Source organism: Anas acuta, chromosome 15 (assembly GCF_963932015.1).
Source record: "Anas acuta chromosome 15, bAnaAcu1.1, whole genome shotgun sequence".
Classification (NCBI taxonomy): Eukaryota; Metazoa; Chordata; class Aves; order Anseriformes; family Anatidae; genus Anas; species Anas acuta.
This window is the reverse complement of record NC_088993.1, coordinates 10,622,418-10,638,932: the sequence shown is the minus strand read 5'-3', so window position 1 is coordinate 10,638,932 and position 16,515 is coordinate 10,622,418. Positions and strand designations below refer to the sequence as shown.

At 39.2% G+C, this 16,515-nt stretch overlaps 1 protein-coding gene across 2 annotated transcripts in view; it reads right to left on the bottom strand.

Annotated features, from left to right (window-relative positions):
• Positions 1–403: 403 nt before the first annotated feature.
• The window catches only part of MOSMO (modulator of smoothened), a 31,250-nt gene continuing 15,138 nt past the window's right edge, over positions 404–16,515 (bottom strand). For both annotated transcript variants that reach the window (XM_068699714.1, XM_068699713.1), the window contains 2 exons: positions 12,841–13,053; positions 404–4,233 (listed from right to left, as the gene is read on the bottom strand). In XM_068699714.1, coding sequence (XP_068555815.1) covers positions 4,049–4,233; positions 12,841–13,053 — 398 coding nt within the window. In that variant the 3' untranslated portion in view covers positions 404–4,048. The remainder of the gene's footprint in view (positions 4,234–12,840; positions 13,054–16,515) is intronic.

Below are 16,515 nucleotides of genomic sequence, written 5' to 3'. Positions count from 1 at the left end.
GCGCCCTCACCTGCCCGTTCCCTCCAGCGCCTCCCCTCCCCTCACGGGGAAGGCTCCCCAGCCCCTTATCCCTCCTCCGCACCCCCGGACAGCCCGCATCCCCTCCACGCCGCAGCCAAGAACCCCCCGCGCCCCCACAGCAGCGGCACTCCGAGGCGCCTCCCGGCCCTCACCCGCCCGTTTCTCCGTGAGGCTCAGGTGCCGACGGCGTGTAGCAGCCGGGAGCAGCCGCCCCCCGGCCCCGGCGGCAGCTCCGCGTTACGGCGTTGCCTGTGGAGACGGGGCGGGCCTGGCGGGGCCGCTGCCGACCGCCAGAGGGCGGCGATGGGCGGGAAGCGCCCGCGTGTGAGGGGAAGGCACCCGCGCGCGAGGCGCCCGTTCCAGTCAGGGCAGCCAGGGCCGATGGCTTTAGTAGACAATTTATTTTGATAAACTTGCTCAATAACAAAAATACAAGTGAAGAAAATTATGTTCATTTTATACAGTTTGTATTAACATTTGTTCAGAGATCATTAATTGGAAAAAAAATAAGTGTTCTAACCGATTAGAAAACAATCCTCGGTAAGGGTGGTGCGGGGTGGACGGAGGACGCAGACGGCCAGGCCTCGAGCAGGACAAGTGGCTGGCAGACACTCTTTCCTTCATTATTGTCATCCTTCACAAAGCTTTTAAAGGACAGCTTTCATTTTTCCCCCCCTTCATTTGTTGGGGCACACAGTACTCTACAGGTGTGTTCTGGAGTGGTTAAATAACAGCTCTAAACACAGGTGTTACAGAAGGGCCCTCATCTGACCACAGTGACAGCAGCCAGGGGGTCAGGCTCAGGTGATGCTGCACCCTGCCAGCAGCTCCAGTAATGCAGGTAGCAATTGCCAGCAAGGTAACAACTGAGTGCAGAATATTAAATGGTTAGACTCACGTACTCGAGCATCCCACCCTCCTCTGAGAGGAATGGCTTCCAGCTTCCAAAGGCTTTCAGCTGAGCTCAACCATAACATTTATCCAGACAAATTAACTAGTTTCCCTTCTGAAGGTATTTTAAGCTTCTGATTTCACATGTTGTTAGGCAAATAAGTGACAAAGCGTGCACAGTGTGATGGGACATGAAATGTTTTAGAGAATTTTGAAGTGTAAGACTAGTCTAGTGATGCATGAAATAACCTGTCCTTCAAGAAGTTAAATATAATGGCTGACAGAATTAGAAAAGTTTATGTAAACACTCAACATAAATATGGGATTACCTTTGGAGAAGAGTCATATGGAAACATTTGCTTTTCATGAACTGAAAAAGTCTACAAATGTTTAGGCATGTTCAATACGAACTTCTTGTAATTTAAAATTAAACCTTGTGCAAATAAAACCTATAAATAGTATTCAGCAGATTTTACAGTGATGCTCTTAGGTATGAAAAAGAATGCACACATCTTTCAAACAAAAGTAACAGACAAAAGTTTGACAAATGATTGCACCATAAGACAGTGTTTTATATACAGCTTACAAGATATGATTTTCTGCTATAAATTAATACTGTACTACATAGTACTTAGTGACTTCATTAGAAGCAACTGTTGACAGCTGTCTCTTCATTTACTGAGGGAAGGTTTTTTATTATAATTTATTTATTTTTACAATGCAGATGGCTGTATCTATTTATGGACATGAAATGCTCAAATATTTAATCAAACAGCCAGCTAGTTAAATCTCCACTATTTAATAATTCAAAGCAATAGCATTGGCAGATCAGAAAAATTTCCAGCCAGCCAGCCACAGACTGGCTATGCTCCAGGATAAGTGTTCATGTTTTTTATTGCATGAGGATCCATTTAATCAAAGCCTAAATCAACTGTATACATGATGTTACTATATCCAAAATAGGTAAGAAGGAAGAATCTTAGCGGTTGAGAAACCTGACCCCTTCACTCATGTTCTAGTTAAAAAATCTCCTAGAACTATTTATAGGAGTGACATTCCTGAAAACAGAAGAGCTTTTCTGCATCAGAATTCCTACGTTTTAGTCAATACTTCAGCTTTTGCTACACCACCAATAACACTGAAAATTTATACACATCCAGTATCTTAACCTGGCATTTTATCTGTCTTCCACAACACTGCTAGAGGGAATTAGAATATCTATGCAGATGAAGGCTTAAGGAACCAAATTATCTTTAAAGCATCAGCTCTAAGTAAGTGCCTGGCTGTACTTACAGATTAGTTGAGAAAAAAATTAGCATTCTATGAACACTTCCTTTTCTTTGTGAGTGAACTAACTGGAAAAAAAAATAATCACGTATAGACCGTTAAAGTAGCAAATTTGTTCAAAACCACCAAAATGTGAACTATGAACTGTTTAATACAGCAGAGTCAGGGAGAAGTTAGAGGACCAGAACCCCGTAGGATTTGAATGGCACCGAGTTTCAAATAATTGTGCAAACTGTCTTATCACCTTAAGTGTCTGAAGATAAGTGATTATTTTGGAAGCTTCTGATTATTTCACTAACATTTTTTTTAACAGTGCCTAGTAATGTAGCTCAAATAAGCTCCATAAAACAGAACTTGAGACATACAATTTTTTGATTGCTTTCATAACGGACCTCAGATAAACCATGAGTTAACTGGAAAATGAATGTAGATAGTGGCCCAGGAAAGCTCCCTGCACTAAGAAAAATTTTAATTTCTGCAAGTTTAGATGGAGTAGTAAATTATGACAATACCTATGGAGCTGTAGTGGAAAGTAAAACTGCTTTTCATGAATAATACTTCAAATTTGGATGGTCCTTCAATCCACATTTATAATTTCAGTGAACAAGGCATATACTATTTAAACAATTATACTGCTTTTTTAGTGAAGGTGAATTAATAAGCTCATCCATCTTTGCAGTGAAATAGCATTTGCATTACTTTAAACACTGCATTTTACATGCGCTAGAGAAATGTTTATCTCTGCTGTAAACTGCAGTGCTTGAACTCATATGAATATCAATAATAACAATGTTGTAGAAAAAGAGACCTTCTATGCAACAGTTGCTAATAATTTAAATAGTGTCAGTTTCCCCAAATTAGGATTTTAACTTTAAGGTATGACATGATCTCACCTTCTACCCTCATATACAAATAAATTACCATAAAAAGAATTTTAGCTTAACTTAAAATTGCACCTAGAAAGGCATGGGATCGTTTGTACCTATTACAAAAACTGTTAAAATCAAGGGCTGCTACAAAGAATGAGGTAAACTGAAGACTCTCAGCTATGTGGCCTTCAGAGAAATGGCTTTTTTTCTATTGAGTTCTAGTTTTGCACACCACAGTGTTTTGCTAGCAAAGCGTTCTGAGTTCTTTTCCAGGAACCATTTGTGTATATATACATATATATATGTATATACACACCCACACATACACACACACACTGTATACTGCATCAGCAAAATATATATATATTTATATATATATATTTATATAAATATAAGGAAGAAATCCCCCTCTGAAGTGTTCCGTAGTGTTTTTCTAGAGCTTATGGGAGAGGAGGGGATATACGTCTTCTTGCTGTTATGTATCTTTTGGAGAACAAGTGATCTATTGGCTTCTTGGTGCAGCAATGCAAGATCGATCCATACTGGTGCCAAAGGCTTTGCGCATTAGAAGGATGTAAAATACTAATCTCCTAATCAGTGAGGCCAGCCTCACTTGAATTCCTCTGCAACCCTCTGGTCTACAACAAAGTTCATAAATACTTTGACTTCCAAATTGTTAGACGTTAAAAATGGGAACAGTACAGTAAGACGGGGCATTATGCTTCTCAGTGTAAAGCATTCTTCACTAGTTCCTATCACAGTGCAGACCTGACTGCATTAAATATGCTCAGGAGATTAGTCAACGTTGTCTGTATTTGGTTATGGGAAAGGCTCTCCTTTTTTCAATCCAAAGTGCATAGTGAGAATAAGTCAAAGCATTCCTTTTTCAGTAAGTGTTTGATAGTCATATCTAGGCATCCTCCTGAGAATGCAGTTCTGTGTCTCTTTTCCAAAATAAAGTCCCGCAGTCCAGACATTCGTCAGCCAGGTAAACAAACTTTGCCAGCAAATAGAAGTCCAACTATTGTAAAGAAAATAGATAAAACAAACAGTACATACGAAGACCCAACCACTGTATTATTGGGTAACTTGTATGGTTGACCTCCAACTTCGTTGATGTAAAATCCAATTGGAAATATTAGGGCTGCCATACAGAATAGAATCACTGCAAATAAAAGAAAAAAAAAAGTCACTGCTATGGGTCAGAGGACTCAAATTATTTACAAATCCATAGAGCAGTATAGGAAAGCAAGCCATGTATTCTGACCAAGCCCAAGATCTGAGATATTCCCATACATAACTAGCTTGAAATGACTGAGTAGGCTCTACCTTGCATTTAAAAGATCCCTCATCTATTTCTAAGACAGACTAAAAGATCCCTTTTTAACAGTAATTTCAGCCTTGCTCAATGGATCATGAACTCTTTACATAAATACATTTAATGTGTGTACTTCTACCACTATCCATGAGTCTAATCATAGAGTACATTACTCCTAATTAATTTAGAAATTTCCTCCCCCAAAGTCAAGATAAACTAATATTCAACATTGAAGAAACTCATTTTTTTTTTTATCACTTGTCTTTTTCCAACTGTAGTTGCTGTCTCCCATTCTTCCAAGTTCTTTTTCTATCCAAGCTTTGTTAAAAATAGAAAACATTGTCATTATGGTTTCTTTTAGATTAAAATACAGCAGTTTCCTACATTTATTTCTTAAGAAAACATTCATATTATCCTTAAGATTTTCCAGTGGAGTTTAAAGAAAGTTTTCTGATTCAATTTAATCTAATCTAAGCTTCTTAGCAAGAAACTTCGAGTTCATACTCCATGAACTTAGAGAACCAAGCAATGACACTTCTTTTTTCACTTTAATAGTTGAACTTAGGTACCTTTCATGTTTACAACTGTCTCTGTGTAGATATACAAAAAATAGAACCCCTATGAAAGCCATTCATTAAAATTACACTATGGATTTCACAGGCCTTCAGATATTAAGGGACCCTCATTTCTCACAGCAAACTTTAGAACTCTGATCAAATCCAGTAAAGGATATCCAGCGTTGTAATCTTTCCCAGATGAGAACTCCAGTGTTCCTATAAGATACCTCTGGATAAATAATCTTATATAATTTGAACATACAAAATGCAGGGTTGTACAGTCTCAATGAAGGGAATGACTTCTCTAAGAGAGAAGAGATTCTTCACAAGAAAAAGGATTAGCTTTTAAGTTGGTTTGACTGCATATTCATGAATATAGCATTAGTTAATTTTCTTTAAATCAGTATTAGCACAACAGATTTTTTCTACAACTTAAGTCAACATTTAGTGCCTTACTGTTATTTCATGTATATGTATTTCAATGTTATTTCAAACATTTATTGGGGTACCACGTTCTACTCACAATACTCATTCAAGCAAATCTAAATTATATCTGAGGGACATGTCCCACCAACCATGAACATACTCATCCCACCATTCCATATGATGTACAGCTGACACAAACATCTCTCAGTTCTCAACAATGCACACTACATACTAGTTCATTGAGTTTCCTCTCACTTAACACACACTGATGCTTTTTATTTATTAATAAGAAACATAGGTGCTGTCCTTGTCAGTACGCTCTTCTCTACCACTAAGAGATGAAACTCTAGGGGTGCTGTTCCCTACTTGGGAACAAAAAAAAAAAAAAAAAGCAACACTCTAGTAATAGCCATCACCTTAATTACTGGCTCCTATGCAAGTCAGCATTGCTCCATATCTTTTTGTTTCCAAAAGGTACCTTAAATTCAGCAGCTCATCTGTCCTTGCCAGGACAGTCTCTATTCTTTCCAAATGAAGAGATGATGGCCTAGAGCAGCCTTAATAGTTTGTCAAACAACTTCATTACTCTTCTTCCTGCCTAAACACATGTGCTCCAGTCCTTCCAGCTTTACAATGTTTCATGCCCATACTAAAAACTTTATCAACTCCATGTTTATTCAAGGATCAACAGCTTATGTCTTTACGTACGTCAGGTCTTAATGCTTAATTCTTGCAATTTGCATAGCACAGGTCTCAGCTTTGAGGAAAAATACTCATGCTCTGTAGAAGAGACTAGTTATGGGCATGAAGAACCTGAATTCAAGAAATGTCCATAAAGAATTATGGACATTAACAAAAAAAAAGGACTGTTTCATCACATGATGCACATCAGACCTTCGGCTGATCCTTGCATTCCTAAACATGAAGCTGCTTACACAATACCTTGAGTTGAATGCTACTAACACAAGACTCAGCCTCTCCGCTTACTTATTTATTCCCCAGTAAGTATTTTAGTAAATAAAAATAAACTAAGTAATATGTATATACACATTCCACTAGAGGGAGCATGCGACTTGATTTCAATATAACCAATGTATATACACATTCCACTAGAGGGAGCATGCGACTTGATTTCAATATAACCACACCAGCAGATTATGGAAGAAAAAGCACAAACAAATCTGGCAACTGCAGTTACTGAATTGTTGCTCAGTGCTACCACGTTAGACCATCTGTTAAAAAAACAAAACAAAACACAGAAACCAGACATTAAACATCACACACTTTAAACATTAATCTAAAAGTATTTATCTATTTTATTGGTCCACATAATCAAATCCTTAAAAGATTGTTTCCTCTTTTTTAATTGTATCAACCAGTAAATGGTCCATCTGACGAGAGAAAGATCGGGTATATGTTTCTTGAGCAGATCTGTGTAAGCACAGAAGAGCTCTGTATGTAAGTGGTCCAGAAAACAGTGGTCGATAATGCATACTTATTAATGCAACGCATAATTAGTAACAGTTTCAACAATACTCTGAGGATGAGTCACATTATCATAACTCAGCATGTTTTCTATTACATCCAGTTTGTCCCTGAGGAGCATTCCAGTTATTTACCAAACTTCTATTGCATTTTTAACAAAAATGCGCTTATAGGAAATAGCTTTATGACTCTGACACAACCACCTCCACTTTCAGGATTAAACCTCCTTTATTGCTTTCAAGTACTACATAGCTGGAAAAGTTCTGCTGGCCTCATGGATAAGGCTGAAGAATGTATCTTTATTTTCTCCCCTACTGACCAATTTTTCTTTGAGGTGCATTGTACATACCTGCACCCACAAGCACTCACTCCTAGGTCTGAGACCTGTTACTGGCATTGTACTGCCAAGCCAAAAATTTGCCCAGTATCTCATGTTCTTGTGGGAGGACAGAATAGGCAGGTACCTCAACCCTCCCTCAGTTTGCAAGAGGAGAAAAAATAAATTCTGCAAATGCATACTGTGAAGAATGCTAATGCACATACACACTTCAAATGTTTGTTACAGAAGTAACCAGCAGTCTTTTTTCTTCCAAATAACAGCACACATGTTCTGCTGTGAGGGTTTCCAAGCAATTTTCCTTAGCATGGTCTAAGAATTTTTAATCCACTGAAAAACAGATTTCAAAATTTGTCAGATAAGGAAGTCTAAGGTATCATCTCAAAAAATTGACATATTAAGATGCATGATTACTTAATTAAAAAAGACAATCCAACAAAGAAAGCACTGAGTTAACTTAGCGTATATTGTTCTAGAATGAGAATTGCTGGCTAGAGCTGTGACACAAAACATAGCTTTCCACATCTGGTTGTATCAGCTCAGTGAATTTCCAGCAAAATCTCCAGCAACCCATAAAGAACTTCTTCCTCAGGAGTACGTACTTACGATTTCAGGGAAAGTTTGCAGACAGACACAATCATTACAGTTGGTATTAACAAAAATATTTAGGTAACAGAACACAATTTCTAGTCTGCTTCTGAACGTTGTCTGTCAAAAAAAAAGTCTAGATCCTTTAATTCTTAAGCTTGAAATTGTTTTCAGCATCCGGTGACAGTAACTTCAAAGAATCCAAAACAAAATGTATTGAAAGAAGAAAAAGGATATGGTCTAGTCTTTAGGGGAGTATGGTACTACCTGCTTGTCTATTTGGAGATGTGTAACATAGAAAGCAGAAGCTGGTGCAAATCCTTTGTAACCCAAGAAGCCCTTTATTCACTCAAACACCAGGAACAAGTATTTGCAAGACAGATAATATTAGTTAAGAATGTGATTGTCCTACTGTGTTTCTACTTGAGTTCCAAAAATCAAGTCCGTTACACTCATGAGCATTTAAATCCTCATACAAATGAGTAACAGACTCTCTGGTAACTGCTAGAAAAAAAAAAAAAAGGTAGAATTATGATTTTTCTATTCAGCATCTCTTCCCTTGAGATACCTCAGAGAAGCACCTACACTTCAGTGGTGCTAACAAAACTAGTTCCTTTTCTAACTGTAGCAGATGGTAGAGACCTGAATTTGTTTAAGATGTAAACAGACCTTGTCGGCTATTCTACGAATTCCTGCAACATCCAAGATTGTTATAATATACAGAATACCACATACGTGGCCTCCACAGAGGATAAGCTCTGGATATAGTTCCTAATTATAGATCTTACAGATCTTAGCAGTATCTGTCCCAAGGACCAAAAAATTACAGCTTTAAAGATTTACCATAGGTTCGCCACATCCTATCTTCTAAAACAGAAGATGGCATAATGACCTGTAAAGGAAAGGGATTTAGATTAATTTGAAGTAGGACTAGCAAGAAAGAAGTAGTTTCAGAGATACACAGAACAATACCAAAGCCAGGTTTCTTGCCTGCTACCAACTTATGCCTCCCTGTCACAGGGCAAAATTAGTGATGAAGCAGCACAGAAGCTGGGATGGTAACAGTTAGCTCACACTTGAGCAAAAGGTAAACAATACCATGCAATGAATAGCTGACAGATCTTTGGTTGCCATCAACAGATGAGGCACAGCTGTGAGTCTGCAACTCTGCTTTTATTGAAGAAGCACACAGAAACCTAGGCAGTACAGAAATGAACACCAAGAAGGAATCTACTCTTCATTACATTGTGTGAATTCAGCACTACAGCTAATGGGACTCAGAACAACAATAGTTTTGATAGCGTCTACGCCCAGGGTGACAATACCTATCACATCAGTAGAAATACTATGATTTTTGAAAGAATCTTCTCTACAGGAAGCATAGGAAAACTTTTGCATTTGCCTTTGGAAGACTTTTGTCAAGTGTGCAGCATGATTTGGAAGACTGAAATCTCTCTTCTGTATGCGAAGACAGTTTGCAGAGAAGCCTGAAAGACAAGTTTCTACATAGTAAAGTCACCAATGGCTGAGGAACGATGCAAATGCTGTGCTAGCAAATACTCTCAGGTGCATCCCTTTAAAAGTGTATACAGGAAAGCATACACACAAAATAAAAATTAAAATTTTGTCCTTCACATGTCCCTTAGCTAAGGCAGACAAGATCACTTGGCAATAATTCATATTTAGTAGATGCACTATTGAAAAGTGTGTTATCCAAGATGACAAGACTATAAGCAAAAATTCCAGTAAAGATAAGGTACATAATATGTTTAATTTTTCTCCAAGCCTAATTTCTCAATATGATTAAGACATCAAGGAGAGACAGGTTTTTGCTGAGGAAAAAGGTTCTGATTCTTACTTCAGGAGAGCTACTCCTCCTGTAACCTTTGCTGGATACAACAACAAAAGCAAGCAGGTTTCTCTAACATAATTGGTAGTGCCAACAAACTGCTGAATACAGAGGGTTGTGTGTGACGAGCCACCCAAGAACCTATAGATCCCATCTACAGCCATAACCTGGGTAAAACATGAAAATGAAAATCAGACTGCAATAGAAGGTGATACCAACAGCCTGGATAAAGTCACCACAATCCAAAACAATGTCCAAAAAATCAATCTAATACTACCTTAATCTTTTAGTTGTAGCAGAAAAACTCTATCCTACCTTTGCTTCTCTTTGAAGGGGTTGGTATAGGCATGCCAAGCAACCAGCACTAGTTTATGACCTGGACTCTTCTTCCCTGAATTATCATACTGTGCTCTGTAAAGTGAGCAAAGGAATGAAGCACTGAGGATGTTTGCACCCATTTGCTCTACAGACTTCAATCAGTTGAGAAAAACATTAAACAGTCCCTTAGGGTCTTTCACATGATTATCACAAAATCAAAACAAAGAAATCAGGAAGCTTCTCTTTCCTTGCACAATGTTGTTAAACAGCTACAGGGAGCTGAGCTTCCAAGACTTTTCTCTTCTGCAAGGGAGATCTTCATTCTCTTCCTCAAAACGAGAGGATATTTCAGATAGTTATCCAGGAATAAGAGTGAGACTCTCATCACTTCTCTGGATAGCATCCCACCCCCTTGGACAGAAGGGTATTTACGCTAGATCTGGAAACAAACGGACTCAACCCATCAGGGTCAAATTCCAGCATCAACTGGGCAAGACTGACCTCTTACCAGACCCTCCTTGCTACTGACAGAGTTGCAAGGAAAGGGCCGAGCAAAAGGATTCCTCTGCTGTTACATGATTTAATTTAGACCCCCCTTGCATTTGAAGGGAACAGAGCTGCCAGTCCCAGGGCAGCCTTCAGCAACCCTAGCAAAACTTTGCTGCCACCACCTAGGACATCACATACTATGTCATGTTTAGAAAGCTCTGCAAGAACAGTATCTGCTAGTTGCCTGTGCTGTGGAGTCTTGAAATCACCTGCAGAAGATATGTAATACAATTATAAAGTTTTCTCTATCCCCTTCTAATGAGTTACCCATCTTTTCATAACACAGTACTCTGGCACTTCACAGGAAGGACCTGTTCATTGTAGTCCAAGTTAATTCCACATGTCACCTAATACCAATCTACATATAGATTACTAATTTGTGTTTCTGTTCAATGGAAGAGAAAATTTCTCGTCTACCTCCTGGAAAGTAAAGAACTCTGCCTTCCATTCGCTTCTTTTCCCAAAGTGACTTTTATTACAATTGAGTCAAGCAATACAATTTCCCATCATCATTGTTAACAGGAACAGAAAGGTCACAGAGTCATATGTATTGGAGATGAGTATCAAAGATGTTGAATTTCAGCAACACAATCAGATCTTAATAGAATCATAAGAAATTCTGAGTTGCAAGAGAAAAAAGTTAATATGCCTCATTATTAAACATCCCCTTACAAAGGCAAGTGTAGACCCTTCTATATTTAGACCTTAATAATGGACCAGTTGCAAGCCCAAAGGAATCTACAGAAAAAAAAGAGCTTTAGGTTACCAGAATTTTCAGCTGAACCACGCAAAGTTATAGAAAGCCAAAGATGCAAGATTTTGATTAATGGAGATATTTTAAAACACTAAAATATGTAAACCCCAAAATGCAAGTTGTAATTTAAAGAAAAAAACTCAGTAAATAAACATATAGTACTAAAAAAAACACCATAAAACAAGCTTTGACTTCAGCTCACTGTAAGCATTTTAATCTTACATAGCATTCTGAGCTCAAACCCTCCCTGCATACATCAGATGCACATGAAATATGTATAGATATACAATGACAACTGGAAGTTGGGATTTAATATTCAGTAATACTCATGTCTATTTTAGTCATTCACTTGAAAATAGAAGTCAATCACAATGAATACAGCATTTCAACAGCTCCACTGTCTGCAAAAGCTGCACTACCCATTTAATATGCTATGTAGCAAAGTTGTCAGAAGGATGGCTTTGATTGTACAAGTGCCTCAGCAAAGTGCCTCTGTTGAAGCTCAGTGCTTTTTTACATTATTCCCTCCCCCAAACAAACTTCAATCTCATTCATATTAGATGTCATAGAGTTCCATTAAACCTTATTTATGTCTGTGTAAACCACAAACTTGCATCTTCTAGTTAGCGTTCACACTACCTTTAGTGGTATGTCATAATTCAAGTCAATTTAAAAGCCCTCAGGTTTCGAGTTTTTTCATGCTGTCATCCCCACCATTAAGGCATCATTTCACAGTTGGCATAAGCCTGTAACACACACCAAGAAAAGGAAGTTTGAAAGTTACTCCCCTTACTCGTTATAACTATTTTTCATTTGCAATGAAGGAGCCACAGCATGCTTCCCCATGCAGAAACACAGGGCTGCTAGAGGAGGCTCAGCCAGTACTTTATCATGCCCGTACTTGTGCAGAGCAGAACCAAGGGAGGCAGAAAAACACTGGTACTAGTCCCTCTGCTAAAGCACTGCTGCAGGTCACAGGAAGCAAAAGTCTCAGTGCTGTGAAGCACAGCAGATGCTCTGCAGTGGGCAACCCTCCTGCATAGCCAATTAGGATGCAGATATTCCAAATAAAAAACCCGTTGTGAGCATCAAGGAGGACTGAACCAGCATCAACCCTGAATGAGGTATTCATGAGACGAGACACCTGAAATAGGGATGGATTTCAAACTGTAGTAAGTCTTAGATGCATCAACTGCTTCCTCTACCTAGGGGAGGGAATTTCCAGTCATTCCATTTTGCTAGGAATAAGACTGGAGATAAGGGCATGGGGAAGACACAATCTGGGACTGTCCTCTTCCATCTCTGCTCATTCTCTTCAGCCAATTATTGGCACTCCTCAAGGAAGGTAAAGGGATCAGGGAATGCAATGACTTCCTACACTCTCACCTTGGGCCAACAGGCGATTAATCCCTCTCAGTTATCAATCCCTCAATTTTTGAAGAATTTCTTTTTTCTCTCAGATGTGGTATTTGAAGAGAAAGAACGTTTTATATAGTAGGAGCCCTACACATTTTTCCCTGACAACAGTATTATTTTAGACTCCACCAGTTTATCCTGTGTACAGGTCAACTGTGTAGTTGAGGTCACTTACTTCCAGTGAAAGCTATCCAGCGGGCATATTTAGTAGCTTCTCTTCGCCAGTGGGATGCCACCAGCAAACCACATGTGACAGTTAGTGAAATGATTCCCATAATGATGAAAAATAACGTAGTGACCCACTCAGGAGGCAGCCGTGGAGGAATACAGGTCCTGTCACGTCCATGGATGGTTTGACACTGTCGCACAAGGCCAACTGTGAGAGCACCTGAAAATACATAGCAGAGAGGCAAGTAAACTTTCAAAATCCTCTCTGAGGGGCGCTCAGCTGCAAACTGAATCTCAGATTTGTCTAGGTATAAGGGATTCTTTGATGAGCCTTAATAAGTCTTTCAAAGACAGAGGATAGGAGGGACATCTATCTTCATGTTCTTTCATCAAACCTTTGCACAAATTGAAGTGAGATGGCTACAGGCTATACAAGCTGGTTCTTGAGTGGCAGTCGAGGCCTAATCAAAGGGATAAAGCAGTCCTATGAAGCCTACCGCTATCAGCTAAAAAGGTATTGGAGTTGTAGAGAGGACTCTCACTCATCTTTGGAAGAAAAAATACTTTTATAATCTGATAAAACAGGATGCAGCCCCCTAACATGTCTTGGTCTAATGCCTTTTTCTCTCATCCGTAAACACAGCTTTAATCCTCAAAGTCTTGCAGTAGAATCTCCATTTAATTTACATGAAGATTTTAAGAATGTTTCCCAAATAATCCACTTCTTGACAATAACTGTCTAAGAGTCAATTGACTTAGGTCTATTATTTTGTCAGCTAACAAGAGTTACAACACACACCACCTGGGATATCTATACTACCAGCCAAAGAGATCCTAGGAAGAGAACAAGGCTGGTACAGGAACCGTATTGTTTTGTCACAGTCCACCAGAGGAAAAAAAACAATCAAATCATTTTAAAATTGCCATCAACTGTTTGCAGTAGCAAACTGCAATGCAACCAACAGGCTGAGCCTAAGACATATCACGACAAGCAGAATTCTGTAAGTGACAGAAAATCAGATGTTTTCAATTAGATCCAAGTAAATCTGATTTAATATCTATTTCAGTGCATCTGAGACTCATACATAAAGCAGCTTTTAGTAAGCTTTAATACTGAAGTTCTTTACCTGGAAAATTTTAATGCAACGCTAACATGTAATGTTAAAATCTATTTCTTCCTGTATCACTTGAGTCCTATATTTCTCAATTCTTCACAATTTCTCTTCTTCTGATCTACATCCTTAAATAATCACAATTGTTCTTTATCTAAATCAAAGTCATCAATGGATAGCATTAGAGTCAACATCTTCCTCCACAAATTATTTTAAAGAGGCCAACTATAACATTATTTACTTAAAATAAAGAGTGCAACTCAGAAAAAATGAAAGATTCACCGGAAGATTCAGATATGTATTTTCAACTTGAGTAAAAGTTTGAGTAAAATCCTTAAAAATGCATCAGTTACAAAACCCACTACTACAAAACTGGCATTTTCTACCCCAGATATACAGCAATCACACCATGGCTGCACACCGGGATAAAACAGAACTCAGCCAGAATTATACAAGCAGACTTGCACAGCCCATGTGCCTATTACACACTACAGTTCTGCATGCAGTGCTTCTCAGTTGCTTTTGTGCTGCCTGCAATGTTTTCATTTTACATCAGCTGCCAGGACAGAAGGGAGATGTGCATGTGTCCTTGATAGTCAAGCTCCCTGAAACACACACGTATTGCAGAACCTCATATAAAACACTAAGTAGCTTGGGGATAAAGAGGCTATTCACTGCAGCCTGACAGAACAATAAACTAATCCCAATCGCTCTGCAAGAATAGGACTTAACAACAATTTTGCTGCCTTTATAGCAGAAGTCAGTTCTGTCTAAACTGAAGTATAACTTTTAAAAGTGTGAAAATTACATCATGCACTCAGATATTTCCTGAATTCAGGGACAATAATTGAGCGCATTTTTAACTTTGACAAAAGCAACAGCACTAGGGCTTTGAACCCTAAGCCTACAGACTCTTTGGAGGTCAAATGAGGATAAGAAAAGGTTTGTGAATTATTTCTAAAGGTTCCATAAAAGTAACTAGGAGAAACAACCTCACTCATAAATTTCAAGTTCAAGATTAAGTTCACAATACCAGGATATCTCACATAAACTGAGGCAGCAGGAAGTTAAACTTTATAGCTTGGTCCCAGTGACAGATCTCCTGTTGAATGCAGATTTCAAAAGAAGAGCAGGTACAGAATCAATCAACACTTGAGGCCACAAAACCTCATGCAAGCCAGACAGGATTACTCTGCTGGGCATATTCATACCTACACAGACATAAAATTTGACTCTATAAATAAGACTTCTCTTTGGTGTGCAAAAGGAGTATTTACTTGCCATAGAACTCTACAGAAGAGTGGGTTTACGTGGTATTTGATTATGTAGGTCCTGCTCTAAAGCCAGCAAGCAGACAGTTGCTAGGCAGCTTCCAATGATATATCTAGGTATAGAAAATCTTGGTTATCCTTATCTGATTTACCACTGAAAGGAGGGACAGAGATACTGAATTGGACAGTCTCCTCCCGCCTGCAGTTATAGAACAGCCCAATAGTCCGTCTCAAGCCGGTCATCAAGTTCCACTCCTATCCCTAGGAAAAAGGGGCTTTTAGTCATTCCTTCAGAATAATGACAACATAACTGCTGAAAATCTAAGCACCAAATGCAGCAGTAAAACAAACAGCAGAGGTAATGCTAGTAGATAAGGCAGCTTAAACAGATACACTCTACAGCCCTAAAACACGTGCAGCAGAGTTAGCACACCTGCCCACCCTCCAAAGCCCCAGACCTGCTGTGAGCTAGGACAGCGTGGGGATGCAGAGGGCTGGTCCCCTCCCCTCACATCCTCCCCCTCCGTAGCTTCCCAGTCTGGCACTGTGCAGCTCAGTACAGCCAGTGCAAGGAGTGATTAGTATATGCACTCAGAGTTACTAAAAATGAGGCTCGGCCTTGATCAAAGCAAAGGATGCTGAACTAAGCAAATGTATGTGAAGTGGTTCTTAGTCTTTTCCAGTAAATCTATTCCCTAAAGTACCAGGGTAAAGTACCAGGGCATTTCAAGCATGTGAAACCTTCTTCCAATAGTGAGTCTGATTATAACCAGGACTCCACATTTTACCACTGAGAGATTTCATGATCACATTCCCACACTACCTTACCTCATTCCTCCAGTAATGCTTATTCTGACACTGCCTTTTTTTTTTTCTTTTAACAGGATCACTAATAAAAAGGCTATTTAACAAATGCACTAAGAGTTGGGAGCATCATCTATTTTATAATTAAGTTTCACAAAACCATAGAGAGACAGAGGGAGGGAGAAGGCACCCCACCAAGGGCAGGTGAGCCCTAGGCTTTCCCATTTGTGCAGATGTGCCGTTGCACTGAGCAGACCCACGAGTCCCACGCCAGCCCTGCCGGTGCTGTGCCATCCCTCTCCTGTTTCCGTGGTAACTACAGAGCCACCAAGGAGGAAGCACACACTGCAGAGAGAAACAAAGATTGCTGCAGCCCTTTCACTCCCCCACCTCTCCATTACTTCTGAATTATTAACAGTGGCACAGCAAAACCACGGCTGGAAAGCAGGGGCATAAGAACAGCTGTTCAGATGTTTGCTGTTCATCTATCATTTG